Source organism: Papio anubis, chromosome 11 (genome assembly GCF_008728515.1).
Source record: "Papio anubis isolate 15944 chromosome 11, Panubis1.0, whole genome shotgun sequence".
Taxonomy (NCBI): Eukaryota; Metazoa; Chordata; class Mammalia; order Primates; family Cercopithecidae; genus Papio; species Papio anubis.
In genome coordinates this window covers 34959288-34978925 of record NC_044986.1, presented here as the reverse complement: position 1 = coordinate 34978925, position 19638 = coordinate 34959288, and the positions used below count along the sequence as shown (strand labels likewise).

The following is a 19638-nucleotide window of genomic DNA, read 5'->3' as shown; positions in this document are numbered from 1 at the left end:
CTTGCCTGGTGCAGGGCAGGTTTGGAGACTCAGTCTGTAAGTACTGGCCTGGAGTCTGGTCCCATGGGGGCCTGACCAGTGCTCAGTTTTATTGGGGCGGTCCTGGTGTTGAAGGTCTGAAGCAAAGTCTGGTGTTCACTTCCCTCTCCTTCCCCCAAGTGCAGGGTATCTCTTTCAATGCTATGCTGCCTAGGGTTGGAGGAGTGGTATAAAACTGTTCTTCTTTCCATATTGAAGAGGTTCAATGTGTCTTATTTCTGTGCTCTACCCAGGTGCTATAATATTTCACCTGGCTTCCTTAGCTCTTGTGAAGGTATTTTCACACATAATTGTTGTGGTTCAAAAGGATGTTTCTGCAGGGAGGCAAGCTCTGGAAAGTCCTATTCTGCCATCTTGCTGCTATACTCCCAGCCTTCTTTATTGGCTAATTTTAAAGGCAACCCATCATCACACTGGTATGTAGTAGTTAAAGTGATCATTAGCAAAAAGGTCATGTTTCATAAAGGGAATCTGAGCTGCTAACTAATAATCAAAACACCTTTAAGACCAGCTGTGGGTAATTAGCACATTTGCACCAGTGATTTTCTACTCTGGTTTGAGACAGTCCAATTCAGCAAATAATTTTTTTAGTGTATGTTAGGTATGGATGTGTACTGCTTGCTAGAGGAAATATAGGAAAAGTATACTAAGTCCCTACCCTCAAGGAGCTTATATTCTAGGAAGGGAAATAACAAGTTTACAAATGACTGTAAATACCTGTAGATAACACCGTATATACTACATGCATAAAAGGATACAGATAACATGTTAATGAGGTTTTTTTTTTTTTTTGAGATGGAGTCTCGCTCTGTCACCCAGGAATCAGAAGAGAAAACATTCACTTACGATAATTCAAAAAAAGCGTCAAGAAAGAGTTGGTGGTCTTTGAGATAATCTTTGAAAGATAGCTTGAGTTTTGTTTAATGGAGATGTTGGGGAAGGCAATTACAGGTGTTGAAGAAATCCAGTCATACCCTTACACACTTAGTTCCTCTTTCATTCATCAAACTTTTATTGAGTACCTACTGTGTTTGAGGAGGACAGAGATTACTAAAAACAAAGTCTCTGCACGTCAGATTTCAGTCACTTTCAACTCAAATGTTTCTCCTCCTCATGGAGAAGGAGCAAAAAGAGATGAGCAGATGAACTGCAATGTAATATGCTCAGTATTTCATATAAGTCCTTAATTAAATGCTGTAAGTATTAGTCATGGTTCTCCAGAGAAACAGAACCTATACCAATAGGATATACATGTATATACACACACACAAAAAAAAATATATACACACAAACATATATACATAAACATGTATGTATATATACACATATGTATGTGTGTGTATATATATACACAAAGATATATACATATATATTACGTGTGTGTGTGTGTATATATATATATATAGAGAGAGAGAGAGAGAGAGAAACAGACAGATTGATTTTAAGTAACTGGCTCATGTAATTACGGATGCTGGGAAGTCCAAAATCTGTAGGGTAGGCTGCTGGCAGGGTGGAAACCCAGGGAAGAGCTGAGGTTGCAGTTCAAGCCTGAAGGCAGTCTTCTGGCAGAATTTTTGTTGTTGTTGTTCAGGGAAGGCCAGTCTTTTCTCTCTTAAGGTTGTCAACTGATTGGATGAAGCCCATCCACATTATAGAGGGTAATCTGCTTTACTCAAAGTCTACAGATTTAAATGTCAATTTCATCTAAAGAACATCTTCATAGAAATATCTAGAATAATGTTTGACCAAATATCTGGGTAACATGGCCTAGCCAAGTTGACACATATAATTAACCATCATACTATATGAGACAAATGGAACAAATTTGGTCCCAGCCTCCATCCATCAGATTAATCAGAGTGGCTGATGGAGTGGCATACTCCGTGTAAATCTGAGTTCAGCCAAGAACATGTAGGGCTGAGGGATGGATTGTTGGGAGAAGTAGTTGACTACCAGCCCTGATTATCTCTGCATGTTCTTGATGAGTGTGCCAGACTGCAAGATTTATGTCTTCTGATAAAAAGTAGTTTCTGCAGCTACTTACACAGGCAACTAAGTTGTCAAAATGACCACAGCATGACATCCATACAATTGCCCACCCCTGCTGGGAGGAATATTGTCTTGTTTGCTGCTTCCACAATGTTTGCTGATAGCATAAAAAGTGCTAGACTTTTGGTCTGAACTCCTCAGCTACAGCTCAGACCCACTGCATGTGTAGCATAAATTTGGGCCCAGTGCATTGTTCCTATGAGTCTTGGTGGCCAGGGAAACCCATGCAAATATGCTAATGCTCATGATGCTTGCTGAGTATATAAAGTCTTCTGTTTCTGACCTAGAAGACTTGGGCTTTCTGTCTGAATCCATGGAGCAGCAAAGGCAAACTTGTTAGCTTGCAAATAGGGTAACTCTCAGGCCCTTCACAGTCCTTGACAGTTATAGTGATGAGGATGGGATGCCAACAGTGACATGACTTTAAGGACAGAGGCTTTGCAGGTTGGATTTGGGGATGTAAGACTTCCCAGGAGCTGGCAGTAAATGCTCTCACCAAAATAGTGAGTGATGCTGAGGAGTAAGGGTTCCCCAGTGTCCTATTTTTAATGAACAAAAGTGGAATTAATTATTTGGAGGCAAACAGTGATAGGATTGAAACAAGCCACCAAAATGGTACCTTGGCTGTTGGTCACTTTCCCAAGGAGGGTGATGGAAAGGATGTTTATTATGACAACGGGATAGCAAGCCCTGTGATCCTAACCCAGGTGCAATGTGGTTGTGTTTACTGAATAGATTATGTCAGTAATTATGAACTTACCACCTGACACGGGGCTTTGGAAGGGCTGAAAATATTGGAAACTCATTTGGCTGAGCTGTGAGCAGCTGTCACACCACTCAAAACTGAAAGTAGAAACTAAACCAGTCTTGAAAAAGAACATATTCATTTTTGCACTCACTCACACTTTCCAATTTCAAAGTTTAATACAAAGCTACAGTAATCAAGAGATTATGGTATTGGCCATACTCGCTTGATTACTGTACATATACATATATGCATAAAAGTAGACATAAAGATCCATGGAATAAAATTGAAAGTCCAGAAATAAACTCTTACATCTATGGTCACTTAATTTTCAATAAAAGTGCCAAGACAATTCAATGGGAAAAGAATAATCTTTTCAACAAATGGTATTGGGACAACTGTATCTGCATGCAAAAGAATGATGTTGAATCTCTACCTCACATCATGTACAGAAATTAACTCAAATGGACCAAAGACCTAAAGATAGGAGAGCTGAAACTATACAAATTCTTAGAAGAAAAAATAGGAGATCTTTGTGGCCTTGGATTGAACACCAAAAGTACAAATGACCAAAAAATAGATAAATTAGAGTTCAGCAAAATTAAAAACTTTTGTGCTTAAAAGGACACCATCAAGAAAATAAAAAGACAACACACAGATTATTGGACTTCTGGTCTCCACTTCCATATGTGAGGAGTTTAGAAGTCACCATTCCTTTTGATCAATAAATAAAAAGTTGAACAGTCTGAAAAATCAACAATTTTTCTTGGATCCATTAGAGAGGTGAGGACATAGCGCAAACCGCTGCCCCCAAAATTGGAGAGACAGACAGACAAATACAGGGAGTCATGGCATACCACAGCAGACAACCTAAACTGTAACTGTGCTGGAGGCTCAGTGTGGACAAGTTTGAGAGTTTGCAACTCCCAGAGAGTCACTGGGAGAACCCCAACAATTTTGTGAGTTTTACCTCCAGGAGCTCAACCAGGATCTCACAGCAAATACTGGGCAAAAATTCTTCATGCTTCCAGTGGGGGCAAGGGAAAAGGAACTATTTTGAAATATGCCAGAGAACTCTGTTTTTTTGTTTTTTTTTTTGTTTTTTTTTGTCACCAGGCTGGAATACAGTGGCTCGATCTTGGCTTACTGCAACCTCCGCCTCCTGGGTTCGAGCAGTTCTCCTGCCACAGCCTCCTGAGTAGCTGGGACTACAGCTGCACACCACCACGCCAGGCTAATTTTTTGTATTTTAGTAGAAACGGGGTTTCACCATGTTGGGCAGGATGGTCTCCATCTCATGACCTCGTGATGTGCCCACTTTGGCCTCCCAAAGTGCTGGGATTACAGGTGTGAGCCACCGTGCCTGGCCTCTGTTCTTAACAAGTTCTGCCCTCAGGAGAAACTAGTTAACCATAACCTAACTTGTTGGGGTATTATCAGAGCCTAACTGACCTAAGTGACAGGGAATACCCAACTCCAGTCAGCTCTAGCCTTCCATGCAGGAGAAGGGAAATATCAACTCCAGCCCACTCTAGCCATCCTGTTCCACTAAAAGGGGAAAGAAAAATACTGAAAAACACTTGTGAAGTTCACAATCCAAAGGCACAGGCTCACAAAAAGTCTGAGACCTAATCATAGGACTATACGATGCTTCCTCTCCCCGCATACCTTACCACCATATTACTAAAGGCTTATTTACAATTGTTCTTTTTACCTGATACATCACATCTATCCAGATAAATTACAAGGCACACTGAAAGGCAAAAAACACAATTTGAAGAAACAGAGCAAACACTAGACATGGCAGGAATGCTGAAATTATCTGACTGGGAATTAAAAATAGCTGTTATTAATATGCTAAAGGATCTAATGGATAAAGCAAATAGCATGCAAAAGCAGATGAGCAATGTAAGCAGAGAGATGGATATTCTAAGAACTAAAAGAAAAAAACCGCTAGAGATCAGAAATACTATAACACAAATGAAGAATGCCCTTGATAAGATTATTAGTAGACTGGACATGGCTGAGGAAATAATCTCTGAATTTGAGAAAATATCAATAGAAACATCCCAAATTGAACAACAAAGTGAATAAAGACTGACTAAAATAGGGCAGCATATCTGAGGACTGTGGGACAGCTGCAAAATGTGTAACAAACTAGAAGGAAAAGAAAGAGAAAGGAATTGAAGAAATAATTGAAACAATAATGACTGAGAATTTACTAGTAGGTGGACCCCAACAATTCTAATAACAAAAGACAGTCATAAGTACTATAACAGGGCTATAGGAGCCTTGAGGAAAAAAGCTTTATTCCCTGAATGATTTCAAAGGGAAGCAGTGCAGCTTTATTTTAAAATATTTTATTAATTTAGGTTCAGCTGGGAGGTCCATCTGAAGACAGTGGTATGGAAATAACATATTGAAATGAATCAGAAAACTTCAGAGCTGAAGGGAACCTCAGATTGTCCAATTCAACCTCTAAATTAGAGACAGACCCAGAGTGCCCAGTGCCCTACAATGAGTGAGTTGGTGTCAGAACGTGGAATCAGATCCAGAATTCCTGGTCTTCCAGTTGGTGAGCCTTCTATCCCAAGGCCCTCCTTTCTTCCTGCTGTCACATCATTGTGGTGCCCTGGAGTAAGGAGCCTTCTCAGGAACATGTATTATGCAGGTAACTAATATTACAAATGTCCAGCAATGACGTCTTGTTGCACAGTCTTTGCTAATTCTTCCCTCTGGCTCCTCCCTTCCGGCCAGTAGTAATATCTCCTACCTCAGACATCTAAAAAAACTTTGTCTATTGATCATTTGGATCCCTTCCTCCCTCTCTTATTTTCACAAATATTTATTGAGTACTTCCTATGCAAGGCACCTTATGTTAGACTCCGGGGATAATGAGTGAACAAGACAGACTTTAACATACACATCCATCGTCTGTTAACTCTCTCTCCAAGGCTTTACGTCACCCAACACAGATTGTAAACATGGAGAGAAGGAATCTAACATTATTTTTTATGTTCTACAGAAACTAAAACAGTGCTTTGCTTTAGTGTATGTCATAAGGTTCTTGAACAAAGATATTAAAAGAATTATCGGTGAAATTTGTAAACATACTCAAAAACGGAATAGTATAATAAACTACCAAATGTTCTGCCATTCTTGTTTCAAAGTCTGATGACAGGTGACAGAGAGTGTAAATGGGGATGGCTGGGCCAGTGACGGGGAAACTCTAGGCACTAAGCTCAGTCGGGGATCCCAGATAAAGGGCCAGGCAGTGAGATACACCACTATTATTTGCATAAGGGGCAATAAACAGGAAGCAATGAAGTTTGCCAAGTGCTGGTGGCAAGGGCAGGACAGAGCAGCATGTTCAGGGAGCTGGAGCTAAACTGTGCTGAACACTGCTGCCTGCCTCTGTGCCTGGCGGTGGGTGGACCATACCTCAGGTTGGTCTTAGAGACACTGTGTGGCCTCTGATGTGTGACTGAGCGTCTTTCCCCCACTGCAGGCTTTGCGGATGCTGTTCCTGTTGAGCGATGCTCTGCTCTTCCACCAGCCTCTAATGGCTGCCTCTTCAGTGAAGACCTCCTTGGCCACACTTTCTAAATTATTCATTATTCAGTTTAGCAACTGCTTCCTTCACAGCATTCTGAATTTTGTAATTAATTGTTAGTTTACTTGTTTATTTTTAGTCTCTCCTTCCAGACTGTAACCTCCAATGAGGGCAGGGATCTTGTCTTTCCCCTTTCACCTCCATTTCATCAGAATCTAGAAGTGTCTGGCACATAGTAGATACTCAATAAATAGTTGTCAAATGAATGAATGATAGACAGTACTAAATATTTTGTTACTATGTCAAAAATTGAAGCAAGAGTTGAGTACAGAGGAGTAGAAAAAAATAAAAAGGTAGTTGATAATTTAATCAGGGCAACATAAACCTCTAATACAGTTCTCAATTCTGGCTTCACATTAGAATCACTTGGACTTCAAAAAAAATATCAACACCTGGGATCCTCTACAGATCAACTTAAACAGGAATCTCTGGAGTTGGTGCCTAAACATACGTATTTTTATAAAAGCTCCCTAGGTGACTATAATGTTCAGCCAGGCTTGAGAACCACTGCTCTAACAAAGAAAGGCTATAAGGATTGTGACAACAAGATGAGGGTGAATTTTAGAGTAGAAGGCAGGTCTTCTGCCATCAAATTTAGGGTAAGTAAAAATGGTGTGTTCTATTGAATCCTTTCAATGCTTAAAACCGAATCAAGGATGAAACAAGCAGAGATTGATAATGGTTGAAAGTTAGTAAGTGAGGTATCTAATGACTGACAGATTCTTTTAAAAAAGTTATTGTGTAGTACATTTAAATAAGAATTAAAAAGCAGAATTTGTTCTATTTCTATTTTTAATAAAGACTTTTGCTTTTATTTAAACAACCACAAAACCATAATTGAGTTAGAAAAAAACATAATGTATTATCTTGGTTCTATCAGAGGCTTATTTTTTGGTTCCTAAAGGTCACAACCAGACACCATTGTACCCTTAATGTTTGCAAAGTCTTTAAGATGAAATATTCTTAAATTTGTCATATTGTGGCATTCACAAAAGTGCCTTCCAATCTACCAAAGGACATTTATTTTTTTCCTCTCCCTTATTTCCTTTCTTTTCTCTTCCTCCCTCCCTCCCTCTCTTTCTTCTTAGGTCATTTTTAGATAATTCTTTAGTGTTTTCAGCGAGCTGATGAGGTTAGGTGAGTGCAGTTCTTCTCATTCCAGACCTGACCTTGCTTCTCACTGTCTGCACGTTGCTTCAAGGATGGCGAATTGTGTTCCTAAGCTCAAGTGCAGCGAGACTATAATTGCTTCTTCTCCCTAATTTATTTAGGAGGCCACACAATTTGCTGTAGCTGTAATCCCTCAGTATTGCAATCTAGGAACAATATAAATGGCTGATGGCAGAGTGGAATTTTCAATTGTTGCTTCTCAGTGATTCACATAATGTGCTGTCATTAGCACTTTGATGTGACATATCATGGTTTCCAGGGCTTATTGGGCCATTTATAAATACCAAATGAAGGTGTTGGGGCCTGGTTACTGCCTTAATTGCCTTCACTGGGAAAGGTTGCCAGAATCTTCTCCAGAGGGAAATAAAATGTAATTTTTAGTTTATCTTTAACCATTGCAGTCAATTCCTCTCAAGTGAAGGAATCATTGCTTTCCTTTTTCGTTCTTCTCATTTTCTAGTTAAGTTACTAGAAAATTATAAAAAGTTAAACTACTTTTACCAAAAAATCTACTTTTCATCCTTTAGTCATCATTGCTTGATTTCCAGATATCTAAATATTAAATGTATATCAAATATATATCAAATGTATATTTGATATCAAATATATATTATCTCACCACAGTTATATTCAGATTATTAATAATAATTATTGTGACTTACAGAATTTTAACAAAGTGACTTTATAAATAATAATAGTGATTAACATTTACTGAGTATTTACTATGTGGTAAAAGATACACATGCATTGGCTCGTTTAATCTTTCTAACAACCCTCTGAGGTAGACACTATTATTGTCTCCATTTTATGAGAGGAAATTGATGTTTATTGATGCTTATAAATCCAAGGACATATAGCTAGTAAGTGATAGAGCTAGTTTTGAAACTTGATTCCAAGTCAATACTTTTAAGCAGTACATTCAAATACTTCCCTGTCTGTAACACCAGCACAGTTAATCCCATTTCACAGAGGAAGAAATGAAGACTCATGTAACTAGAAAATTGTGGTGCTGCATTTTGAGCTTGCACCTTCTGATTTTAGGTCTAGAGTGCTTTCTGTTTCCCAAGGGGGCTTCCATCGGCGTGAGCTGTTACAACTGTTAGTGTTGTTGCTGACATCCTGCGCACACTGCTCAGGCTGATAAATAAGCAAGGGAGGAGAACTCCTAGTAGAAAATCAGAGGAGTGTCTAAGTGAAAGCATTAGGAGCAAAAGAACTGCCTTCCTGTCAGATGGTGCAGAGCACAGGCTCTGGTTTGAGCAGCCAGGGTTTAGAGACACAGAGGAGAAAAGAGCAAGTCATGTTCCCTGGGCATGCAGCCCAGGCACTTCGGCCACTGACGTGGAGCCAGCCTGAGTCTCAGTGATTGATCCTGCAGCCAAGGATGCCCTTCTCTCAGCAGCCGCAGGTTCCACAAAGGAAAGCTGCACATGGTGAAGTCTTTGTCAGGGCCTCTAATGGGAGCATTGGGTTTCACATCACAGCTACCCCTAAACAGGTACACTCTGCTTCTTTCATCTTCCTGATGGCTCCCACGGGAAAGAAAAGAAAGAGAAAGGCGGCTTCACCAAGAAACAGGTCACAGGCTGGTTTGGCTGTGTTTTGTGCCTCCCCTGACCTACCACCTCCAGGTCTGTAGCTTTGAAATTCTTTAATTTTCATACACCCTGTGTGGCCACTGGAGAGCAATGGGAAAATTTTTCTTAATTTTTCCTAATCCATCTAACATGACTCACTGGAAAATTAATGCCTCTGTACCTTTACATACACTACTGCTTCTGTTTGGAAGGTCCTCCCCAGACCCCAAACTCTTCTTCCTATGGCTAAGTGGCCCTTTTTAAAGATTCAGCTCAGGCATTGTTTCCTCCAGAAAGCCTTCCTTGATGCCCCATGCCTCCCTCCACTCAATCTGGCTTCTGTACTCCTCTTCTAATACACTATAGGGCTTCTGTTATAGTCCCTGCTACCTTGTCTATCTCCCTATCTCTACTGTAAGCTCCTAGAGACTGTGTGTCTAGTGTCTAGCATAGTATCTAGCACATAGCATGAATGCAATAAGTGTTTATGAATAAATGAAACATGAATAATAAGGGAACATTTGCATAGCTATTTAAACACAATCCTTTTGAAATACTCTTTTTTCTTTGAAAAATAGGCCTTTTTTTAAGATCTTAAAAGCGATAATGCTGATTGCAGCAATTTTACATACAAAAAATTCATGTAAGAAAATAAAAACTGCCTGTAATCTTACCACCCAAAGAAAACCACTTTTAACATTTAGATGCAGTCCTTTCCAGTAATTTTCTACATGTATGTATATATACCAAATCACAATCCTATTTTTATACCTAATTTTCTCAAAGATCGTAACAGTAACTTCTGGAGGTAGAGGTGGCATTTTTACCCCAATTTAAGTGATGGGAAAACTGGAATACCAAGATACACATCTAATTAATGGCAGAGTTAGGATAGAACTCATGAATCTTATCATAGTTTCAGGCTCCTGCTGTTTCCCAGGTGCTGTTTTTTTTTTTTTTTTTTTGTTTTTTTTTTTTTTTGAGACAGAGTCTTGCTCTGTTGCCCAGGCTAGAGTGCAGTGGCATAATCTTGGCTCACTGCAACCTCCACCTCCAAGGTTCAAGCGATTCTCCTGCCTCAGCCTCCTGAGTAGCTGGGACTACAGGCGCCTGCCACCACGCCTGGCTATTTTTTTGTATTTTTAGTAGAGACAGGGTTTCACCGTGTTAGCCAGGATGGTCTCGATCTCCTGACCTCGTGATCTGCCTGCCTCGGCCTCCCAAAGTGCTGGGATCACAGGCGTGAGCCACTGTGTCTCAGGTGGTGTTCTTCTTGTATCAATCCAGCATCAATGGAACATGCATTTGTAACTGGGTGTCCTTGCTCTACACAGGGAGAGATTTAAGCCCCGTGTCCACACCATGGCTCAGCAGTGCACACTGGGCATTGTCTCTAACACTTTGGAGGGAAACAAGGATGGAGCATCTAGGATCTTGTTCTAGGATCTTGTGATAGGCTCATCAACTGTGCTAGGCAGGCACCAGTAAGAGTTAGAGTTTCCTTCTGATGGCCAAATGGTATCTGAACAGCAATGGCTTGGTTCAGAGCACAGTGCTATGGGAACTGCAATCACAGGTTCAATCTCACCATAGACCAGCGAGTTGTACTCCAATCCACGACTAATGACTATATTCCAGAACAATGTACACAGCAGGCACTCAATAAGTGTGCATTGGGCCGAGTTGAGTGTATATTATTCATCAGGGAAAGTAGGCAAAAAGGTATGCTGACAGTAAATTTCCATACCACCGTACCCAGTGTGGAAAAGGCAATCCAATGTGATCTAGCTTTTTATTTTATTCCAAATAAAGGACGAAATTGTAGTCCCACAAACACACATCAGATTATTAGTTCCATAGATGAATTTATGTGCATGTCCCTAGAATGCCAAGCATGAAGCCAGACACAACTGAGGTGTCCATGTTTTTTGAATTGAATTGTGCGAAGACAGCCTGGTGTGGGAGTTAAGATGTCGACTAGTAATTCACCATTCCTTTCCCTGAAAGCTCTGTAAATCAAGCTCTTAAAAAAAGCAGCAAGCTAAATTCCAAAACCCTCTCTGAGGAGAAATGCCCATGACTGGTGGGGTCTGGACTATGTCCACCAAATGTGCAGATCTCTTCTGCACAAACATCGTCTACTCCCAAGGGAGCCCGTGACTGACTGACCGGCTGTGGAGACTCACATGTCCCCTCTTTCCCAGTGTTGAGGGGGCCAGGGGAAGGGAGTGGGAGTCGAGTGATGAAGCACGGCTGAACTGAATATTCTCTTTCCAGGAGAAGGAAAATGTTACAGCAGGAGGTGGGTGGCACTTTTCTGGAGGAATAACCATAAAGAACATGGGGTATATTTGAAAATGATCTTTTCTGAGGACAAGTTTCTCTTTTAAAGAGCTATCCTCATATTCTCTCTTACCTTAGATTGGGGCTATTGAAATGGTCCTGCCAGAGCTAGGCTAGAATGCCACAAACTGGGATTAAAGTTGACTGGGCAGGGGGAGGGGTAAAATGGGATATGGGTTGAAGAGCCATAAGGCCAGGATGCTCACTTTTTCTGAATTCATTCAAGAGCACTGGTTTTGGGAGGCAACCAAAATGCAACTCACTAATTCCCTAAGCGCTTAACAAACTCTCTTGAAGATTTAATCACAATGTAAAATCCACAAGTTTTTATTGGCAGTGTTTAGTTATCAATTGCACAACTCTCTGAAGTGGCAACCAGTACAATTCCCAGGTCTGTCTCCATTACACATTCCAGGGGCCTGCTGGCAATGTGTGTCAGATTGGTGTTCTGGTCTAGCCTTGTAAATTCCTTCCAGGGGAGACTTAGGATACACTCTCCCAGCTGCCAGGTTCTCTACTTATAAGGTGCAGAATTTATTAGTGAAAAGAAAGATAAAAAGAAAGCCTGCTACCTTTTTAAGTGCTTTTACATACAGTTTCTTTATTACAGTTTGGTGTTTCCAGAAATACAGCTGCCCAGATCATTTGAGTCTTTGTGCTGAATCAGTGGAACTTGTTTTCTCTTCCCATGAATTTCTATGAGCTCTGCTCCACCGTGTATCAACTGAGGTCTTTTGTGCCATGCTTTTAAAGAAAGTCACTGGCAGCAACTCTCATTTGAGGAGGACAAAGCCATGAGGACTGACATCCTTAATTTACACATGGCCATGCAAAGGTACAAAGAGGGTTGATACGGAATCCAAGTTTGTCCAACTCTGGAAATGAAGCTTGTCTAGTCACCCAAAGACTCTTTTTCCAGTCTGTTTTCTTCTCTCCAATTTCCCAACATGCCTGGTTTCATTTCCGTGCATTTAAGGCAATGTTGGCCTCAGACCACAGCAAAGACATCTAAGAGGCTACCATAAGAAATAGTGTGGTATTTAGAAAACACAATTTAGAACTGGAAAACGTGTTCCAGCTCTCTTACTACTCATCTGACCTTGGATAACTCACTCAATAATGTCACAGAACCTTAGTTTCTCTTTAGCAAAATAAGTATAAATATTCATATTTATCTCACCATGTTATTTTCAGAGCAATTTTATGACAAATTGCAATTCTCTGATTTATGTTTATTTATTTTCCATTTATCAGTACAGTTCACTATATTATAAACTCCAAGAGTTCAGGAACCTTGTCTTTTTGGTTCACCACAGTGGCCCATTGCCAGGAACAGCAATCAGCACATAGTACCTGATCAAGAAGAGTGAATGAAATTTGAATGAGTGATGAAAGGAATAAAGGAAAAAAGGAAAGAAAGGAAAAAGAAGGACAGAGGGAAGTGTTCAGAGCATTGTAGATGCCATTTATGAAAGTGATCTGTACATTGTTAAGTATTATCTGCATCCTTTCTAACTAACATTTGATGCGTTAATTATGCCAGGGTGAGCTGTTTAAAATGTAAGTAGATCATGTTACTTCCCTAATTAGGCCTTCCAATGGCTTTTCATACTATTTACAAGTCAACCCCTTTCAGCATACAAAGCCCTAGGTGATATGACTCCTGCCTGCCTCATTTCCAACTTCTCCCCCTTCCTCATCATGCCCCGGTCACCCTAGTGTTCTTGCGTTTCCTCAAATGTGCCAGGTTTGTTCTTGCCTTGGAGCTTTTGTGTTAGTTTCTTCCCCAGCCTGGAAAGTTAGTTATAAAGGATGCAGATAATACTTAACAATGTACAGATCACTTTCATAAATGGCATCTACAATGCTCTGAACACTTCCCTCTGTCCTTCTTTTTCCTTTCTTTCCTTTTTTCCTTGCCCCTCCCCAGCTAGCAGTCCCTCTGTTAAATGAGGTGGAATTGGATCATCTCGAGGGGGGATCCCAGCTCTGAAATTCTATGACTTGATGAGAGCAGTCTGACCTTTTGTCGTGACCATGACTTCTGTGATAAAGGATAACCCGTGTAATATTTCTGATAAGCGTAGCTTTTCTGGTCTGTGGAATTTCTCTGATTGGCCAATAAGGTCACTAGACAAACCCATATTTCTGCTTTTGCCATTCTAGTTTATTCTTCTCTTTCCTTTTCTTTCCTAGAGAAGTTGACGCTCTTGGTAAATTCCCTCATTGTCACATAAGGCTCAACATCTAACTGTAATTGCACTTCAGCCACTCCTCAAGAGATGGGTTCCTAGTGTGTCTGATCTTGGCTAACACTCCCCCATCTGCTTTCAACATGTTGCATTTGATGTCAACTAATGTCTCCTATTAGCATTAAAATAAAACAATCTGGAAAAATTCACTCTCAAGCAGAGTTCAAACAGGCCACAAGTAGATGGGGAATCTCAACTGCACAAGGATTGTTAAAACAATAGTAATAAATATACAAATATGTATAAATGAATGTATGTATATCGCATACTGTACATACATATGTATGTGTATATATAAAAGTGAGTGAGTGATTAGATGTGTGTGCATGTGTGTATGTGTATGTGTGTGTGTGTGTGTGTGTGTGTGTGTGTGTGGTGAAGCCAAAAGTCTGTGAAATGGATCAAGGGAACGAAGACAAGAATGTTTCTGTTCAATTAATGAAATTAACTGGTAACAGCAAGAGGAAAATATTCTCCTAGTATGGAACAAGGCATGATCAAAATAACTGAATGATATGGAAAAGGAGTTGGGAATCTTTATCCAACACTTACTGGTAATGGGTTAAAATTCTGGTCCACGAGGTGATTGTATCCATGGTCAAAAAATGAGTGCCGTATCACGACATCAATGCCCTGATTGGCCAGCATTCCTAAAGTGTTCAACCATCTAAAAGGCAGAGGAAAAGAGCTACATCAATATATTTTTAAAACGGCATACTACAAGCTGTATGGAGATTGGCTACTATATATACATATACACCAATCTCCAGTCACCAAATTTACCTAGTACTTTGAAGAGGGTTATTTTAAGCATTAAATTCACAGCTGTAATATATTTTAGAGATTATCAAATCCAAACTCTGCATTTGATAGAAAAAGAAACAGAGGTCTAGGGGAGTAAAATGAACCACTCTTGATCATTAAATAGTTTGTTGTTAATGACTTAACTTTTTATTCCTGAAATAGTAACAAATGAACACCCTAGCCATTTGTAAGCCTAATATCCCTCCTGGCCAGAGGACATACAATTACAGACAGAGGAGCACACATTGTGCATTCCATCCCTCAAACTCCCCTGCTTATACCCTGTCCCTGAACATGTACCTTTAACAGAACTCTAACTCATATACTCCTATGACCTATGCAAATATAGTCTAGTCATTAGCAACCTTCATATATCACTGTCAGTAGTCAATGCAATAATAATTTTCCTTGGCACTATAAGTAACTCTTCAGGGATTCAAGTATGCTACCATCACACATATTTCGCAGTGGAGGATCTGCGCTGTTCACACACTTATCATCTATCCCACTGTGCCAAACACCCATTTTCCAGGGCATGCCATCCTTCAAAAATACTGCCTTCTTGGTTCTTCCACACTGCTGACTCTGCCTTCGTTATTTACATTTTCAGCTCATTCATCCATTCATGCATTCATTTGGGGTTCTCTTTCTCTTCCTACTTCTGAAACTTAGGGAAACTTCTACTTGTAATAATACATGGAATAAATGTGGCTTAGAGATTCAGTCTTCTCTACATGTAAGATAAGGCATTTCACAACTTGTCCTAAATATATGTGTGTACAGCTTTATTTACCTCTTCCCCATCTTCTCTCACCCTCAACCCCATTTCCCACAGGCTCCAAGACACATAAAACTACTCTTGGCTACCCAAATACACATTGCTTTCTCACACTTACCTAAGTCCTTATACATGTTTTAATTTCTGCTTAGAGTTCTCTTCCACTCTTCTTTGAACCTATCCGTTTTTGTCTAGCAAATTTCTTCTCATATATTAATCTCCAAATCGAGTGTCATTTTATTCTAAACTCTGCTGCCCCAGCCAACAGTGGTACCTTCCTCTGTACTTCCCCAGATCTCTTATTCATGCCCTCAGAAAGTCCACAGAAAGAATCACTTAACTTGCTTCTCTCCCTTTCCCCTGTCAGGTATGAGCTCATCAAGCATAGACATAATGTCTGAACTTGTACTCCAAACACCCATCACCATTCCTGGCACACCATAGGTACTCAATACTCTGTTGACTTGAAATCTGTCTGGATAAAATTAGATTCTCGGAACTTTGAGAATCACCATTTAGCACACTGGGGAAAATTACACATACTTATGATTTCCCAAATCTGAAACCATATGGAGCTCCAAACCCGTGACTTGAAGAATTACATTTTTTTCCTTGCTGGGATAAAGGGCATTGCTAATTTTTATATTGTGAATAAATATTATGCCTATATTCAAATATTTTTTACATCTACAATTATATTTTATTCTCATAAAAACTAACAAATATTTACTGACAATTTAGAGTTACAAAAATAAAACAAAACAAAAAGCAAAGCAAAACACAAAAGTTTTAAATCAAAAAGGAAAACTGACTATAATATAGTAGAATCATTTTTGTTGTTGTTCTTCAAATTGGAACATTGTGACCCAGGAATTGAAATTACTTTTGGAACGTAACATGGCTAAGCAAGCTACTTGCCTTCATAATTTTTATTAATTTGGTAATCCTATAAAATCAAGATATCAGCTTTAGCTTTTCCTTTAGCCACTGAGACATACTATGAAATACCTTGTCAAAGGCTGTCCTGTGGTAGAACTATAACCAGAACCCATGGCTTTCGGAATAGAATGGTTAATACAAAAGATACCTTCATCTTCCTCCTATAATAACAAGCCCCCTCAGAAAGGGAAAGAAATGGTTTCCCCAGGTTCCTTTCTATGCTAAGCTAGAGAGAGTTGATAAAATGACTGGTGTATCTAACCAAAGATGCTACCCTGCCATTATTTTCCACTCCACTAAAGGTGAATATCTACTATGTGCCAGACACTATTAGGTGCTTGAGACATGGCAGTATGCCAAGAGTATTTGTGGTCCACCAAAGAATCTCAAAGCCCTAGCTGGGAAACACTACTCTTGAACACTTGGTAGCAGAGAATCCCGATTTATGCATACATGCATGTGTATATGTCCTGGTGAACTCAGAGTTATGTGATATATTAACATTTCAAAAAGGCTGGAAAAATGTCTTCTTTTCAATTTCTTGCTAGCCTCCTAGAGCTTCCTAGAATGCTTTACTGCTCCCCCACCCCTCCCATCCCCAACAGGAAGCAATTTCTGCCCCTTGGAGAACTGAACTCAAAGGGCACATTGCTGGGTGCTGCCAGTGGAGTTGAGACCAAATGGGTGACAAAGAAGTAAGAGAAATCGGGAGCAGAATAAACTAGTTTTCATCTGATCTGTGTCAACTAAGCATTGGATATCTGAATTACAAACAGAATATAAACTACTATGTTCATCCGTGTTCTGCAAAGTGATTGTAGAAATCTATGGCTATTTGGCTGATGCTCATGAAAAGACAGTTCTCTTTTTCAACTTCCTCCATGAAGGTCTGCAGTATTTCTCATTCCTTATCATTCCCTAAAGGGAAGAATGCTCACAAAACCACTCAGTACAACTGGGCTGCTTGCTGGGCCCTGTAGCAGCATCCTATAGTGACTGCTGAGCAAATGTCATTCCTCTGCTGATTCCAAGGGGGCCCCTGCAGCACTGACGCCCTGGCTTCTCATCTTTCAACGGGTCTCATATCAAGCCAGTGGAGAGTGGGAGTGTACTTTTGTGGGTTTTTTTTTGGGAGGGTGGGGTGGAGGATGGAGTCTCGCTCTGTTGCCCAGGCAGGAATGCAGTCTCAGCTCACTGCAACCTCTGCTTCCCAGATTCAAACGATTCTCCTGCCTCAGCCTCCCAAGTAGCTGGGACTACAGGCGTATGCCACAATGCCCAGCTAATTTTTGTATTTTTAGTAAAAATGGGATTTCACCATGTTGGCCAGGCTGCTCGAACTCCTGACCTCAAGTGATCTGTCCACCTTGGCCTCCCAAAGTTCTGGGATTACAGGTGTGAGCCACCGTGCCTGGCTGGGAGTGTACTTTTGAAAGAAGATTCTTAATGACACTATATCAAAGGTGACTCACTCCACTTCATGCATTTGAACCATGCTTGCTGCCCATGTCTGTGCTACACAATGTAAGATGCTGAGGACACAGAAATGGAAGACCCAAGGTATCACCATGAATTACACTGACTCATTTTCTTTATCTGCATTTGCCAGAACTCCATCTGTAAAGGCAATCCACTTAACTGGCCTGATTTGTCCTTCATTAATGTATTAAAGAAGTTACCTCTATACAGGGGAACCGAAGCTGCATAATTAGGAACAGCTGTTAGTAGCAAAACACACAGCTGAGGGCAAAGCTACAGTTCTTAGGAGGACATTGCTCAGTCAAAAATCCAAGGCCACAGGACTGTACTGGAGCAGGAACAAGTCACTTATTTAGTGGTCCTGAGGGGTTTGTCCCTGCCACATGACACTGGCAAGCTAATGAGAGGCCCTTATGCCTCTGGCTTAAGTCATTCTCCAGATGACTGTAGTAGCCTTCAAATTCATTTTCCCATTCCTTCCCAACTTTTGTGAATACCATTAACAAAGCCAAAGTCAGAAAAAACACAAGTCAGATTCTCCAGATTTTCTCTCCCTCTCTTTCTCTGTCTCTCCTTCACAATCTTCAATGGCTTACTGTGAATATAGAACAAGGCCTCACTTCCTCTACTGGGTTTTCAAGACCTTCTGTAATTTGGTGGTAAACCCTTTCCTGAGTCTCAGCCCTCATTGCACCCTCGCAGATAACAAAGCTTTAGTCACATTAGCCATTCTCTGCTCCTCTGTGCCTTTGCTCATAATGTTTCTTGGGCTTAGAAGGCTCCCTCTGCCATCACCATGACTCCCACCTATAGAAATTAGAGTAATCCTACTATGCGGCACTCATGCCACTTTTTCCATGAAGTCCTTCCTGATACTCCCAGTCACAGAAATTCTTTATTCCTTTGCATGTCTATCATTTTTCTTTTGTAGACAGACCATGTGAGGCAGAAAGGCAGGTGGTCTGCTGCAGTGGTAAAGGAGCTGCACTCTGGAGCAAACTGCCTGGGTTTGAGTCCAAGCTGTGCCACTAACTAAATGAGTGATCTTGGATAAGTTACTTCACCTCTTTCAGTTTTCTCATCCATAAATGGGATAATAACAGCATCTATTTCACTAAATTGTTATAAAAGCAGTAGCATCTATGTCATTGGTTGTTAAATTATGAAATACAAATAAAGCACTTCAGACAGTGGTAAGCACCGTATTATTAAAAGTATGGTTACTACGGCACTTACCTCCTACAGCTTTACAATGTAGTTATCGCCTATCCCAGTTCCACCAATCATATTTTTTCTGGAGGGAAAAAACCATGCCTTATTGTTACCTATCTCCCAAGACTATAGTGAAAATTGGCTTAGAAAATGTATGTTGTTTACACTGTGTTTTGAACTTTAGACAATCAATAAAGCCCTTATTACTATAATTATTACTGTTACTAATATTACTTACTATAATCTTTGTTCTGATGCCTGTGCCTGACATTTTAATATCTAGAGAAGGCATTGATCATTGTTGAATGGTTTAAGACATACACAAATGAAGGAAATGAACTTTCAACAGGAAACATGCCTCACCCCTTGGATGGGCAGAATAATCAGCAATATCAGAGATTCACTGTCCTTTCCTCCTGAAAGCCCCTGGGGGTGAAATTTCAAGTGTTACTCACAAGAATCCTGCAGCATAGGAATCTGATAGATTGTTTGTGCCTCCAGCTGAGGTGGTCACCACACCTTCAAGCCAAATCTTCTTTCCTGGAGTGTATGTATTAACCACCTGTTTACATAACAAAAGCAGAAGGGGATAATGAGGTTTTAAAAACTATTCCCACATGAGAAGAAACATACATTCC

General features: G+C 40.2%; 1 protein-coding gene across 1 annotated transcript in view; it reads right to left on the bottom strand.

Annotated features, from left to right (window-relative positions):
* HPSE2 (heparanase 2 (inactive)) overlaps nt 1-19638 on the bottom strand; it is a 777655-nt gene that overhangs the window by 140787 nt on the left and 617230 nt on the right. The window contains exons 8-9 of the mRNA XM_017944184.3: nt 19456-19562; nt 14341-14455 (exon numbers count right to left, since the gene is read on the bottom strand). Coding sequence (XP_017799673.1) covers nt 14341-14455; nt 19456-19562 — 222 coding nt within the window. The remainder of the gene's footprint in view (nt 1-14340; nt 14456-19455; nt 19563-19638) is intronic.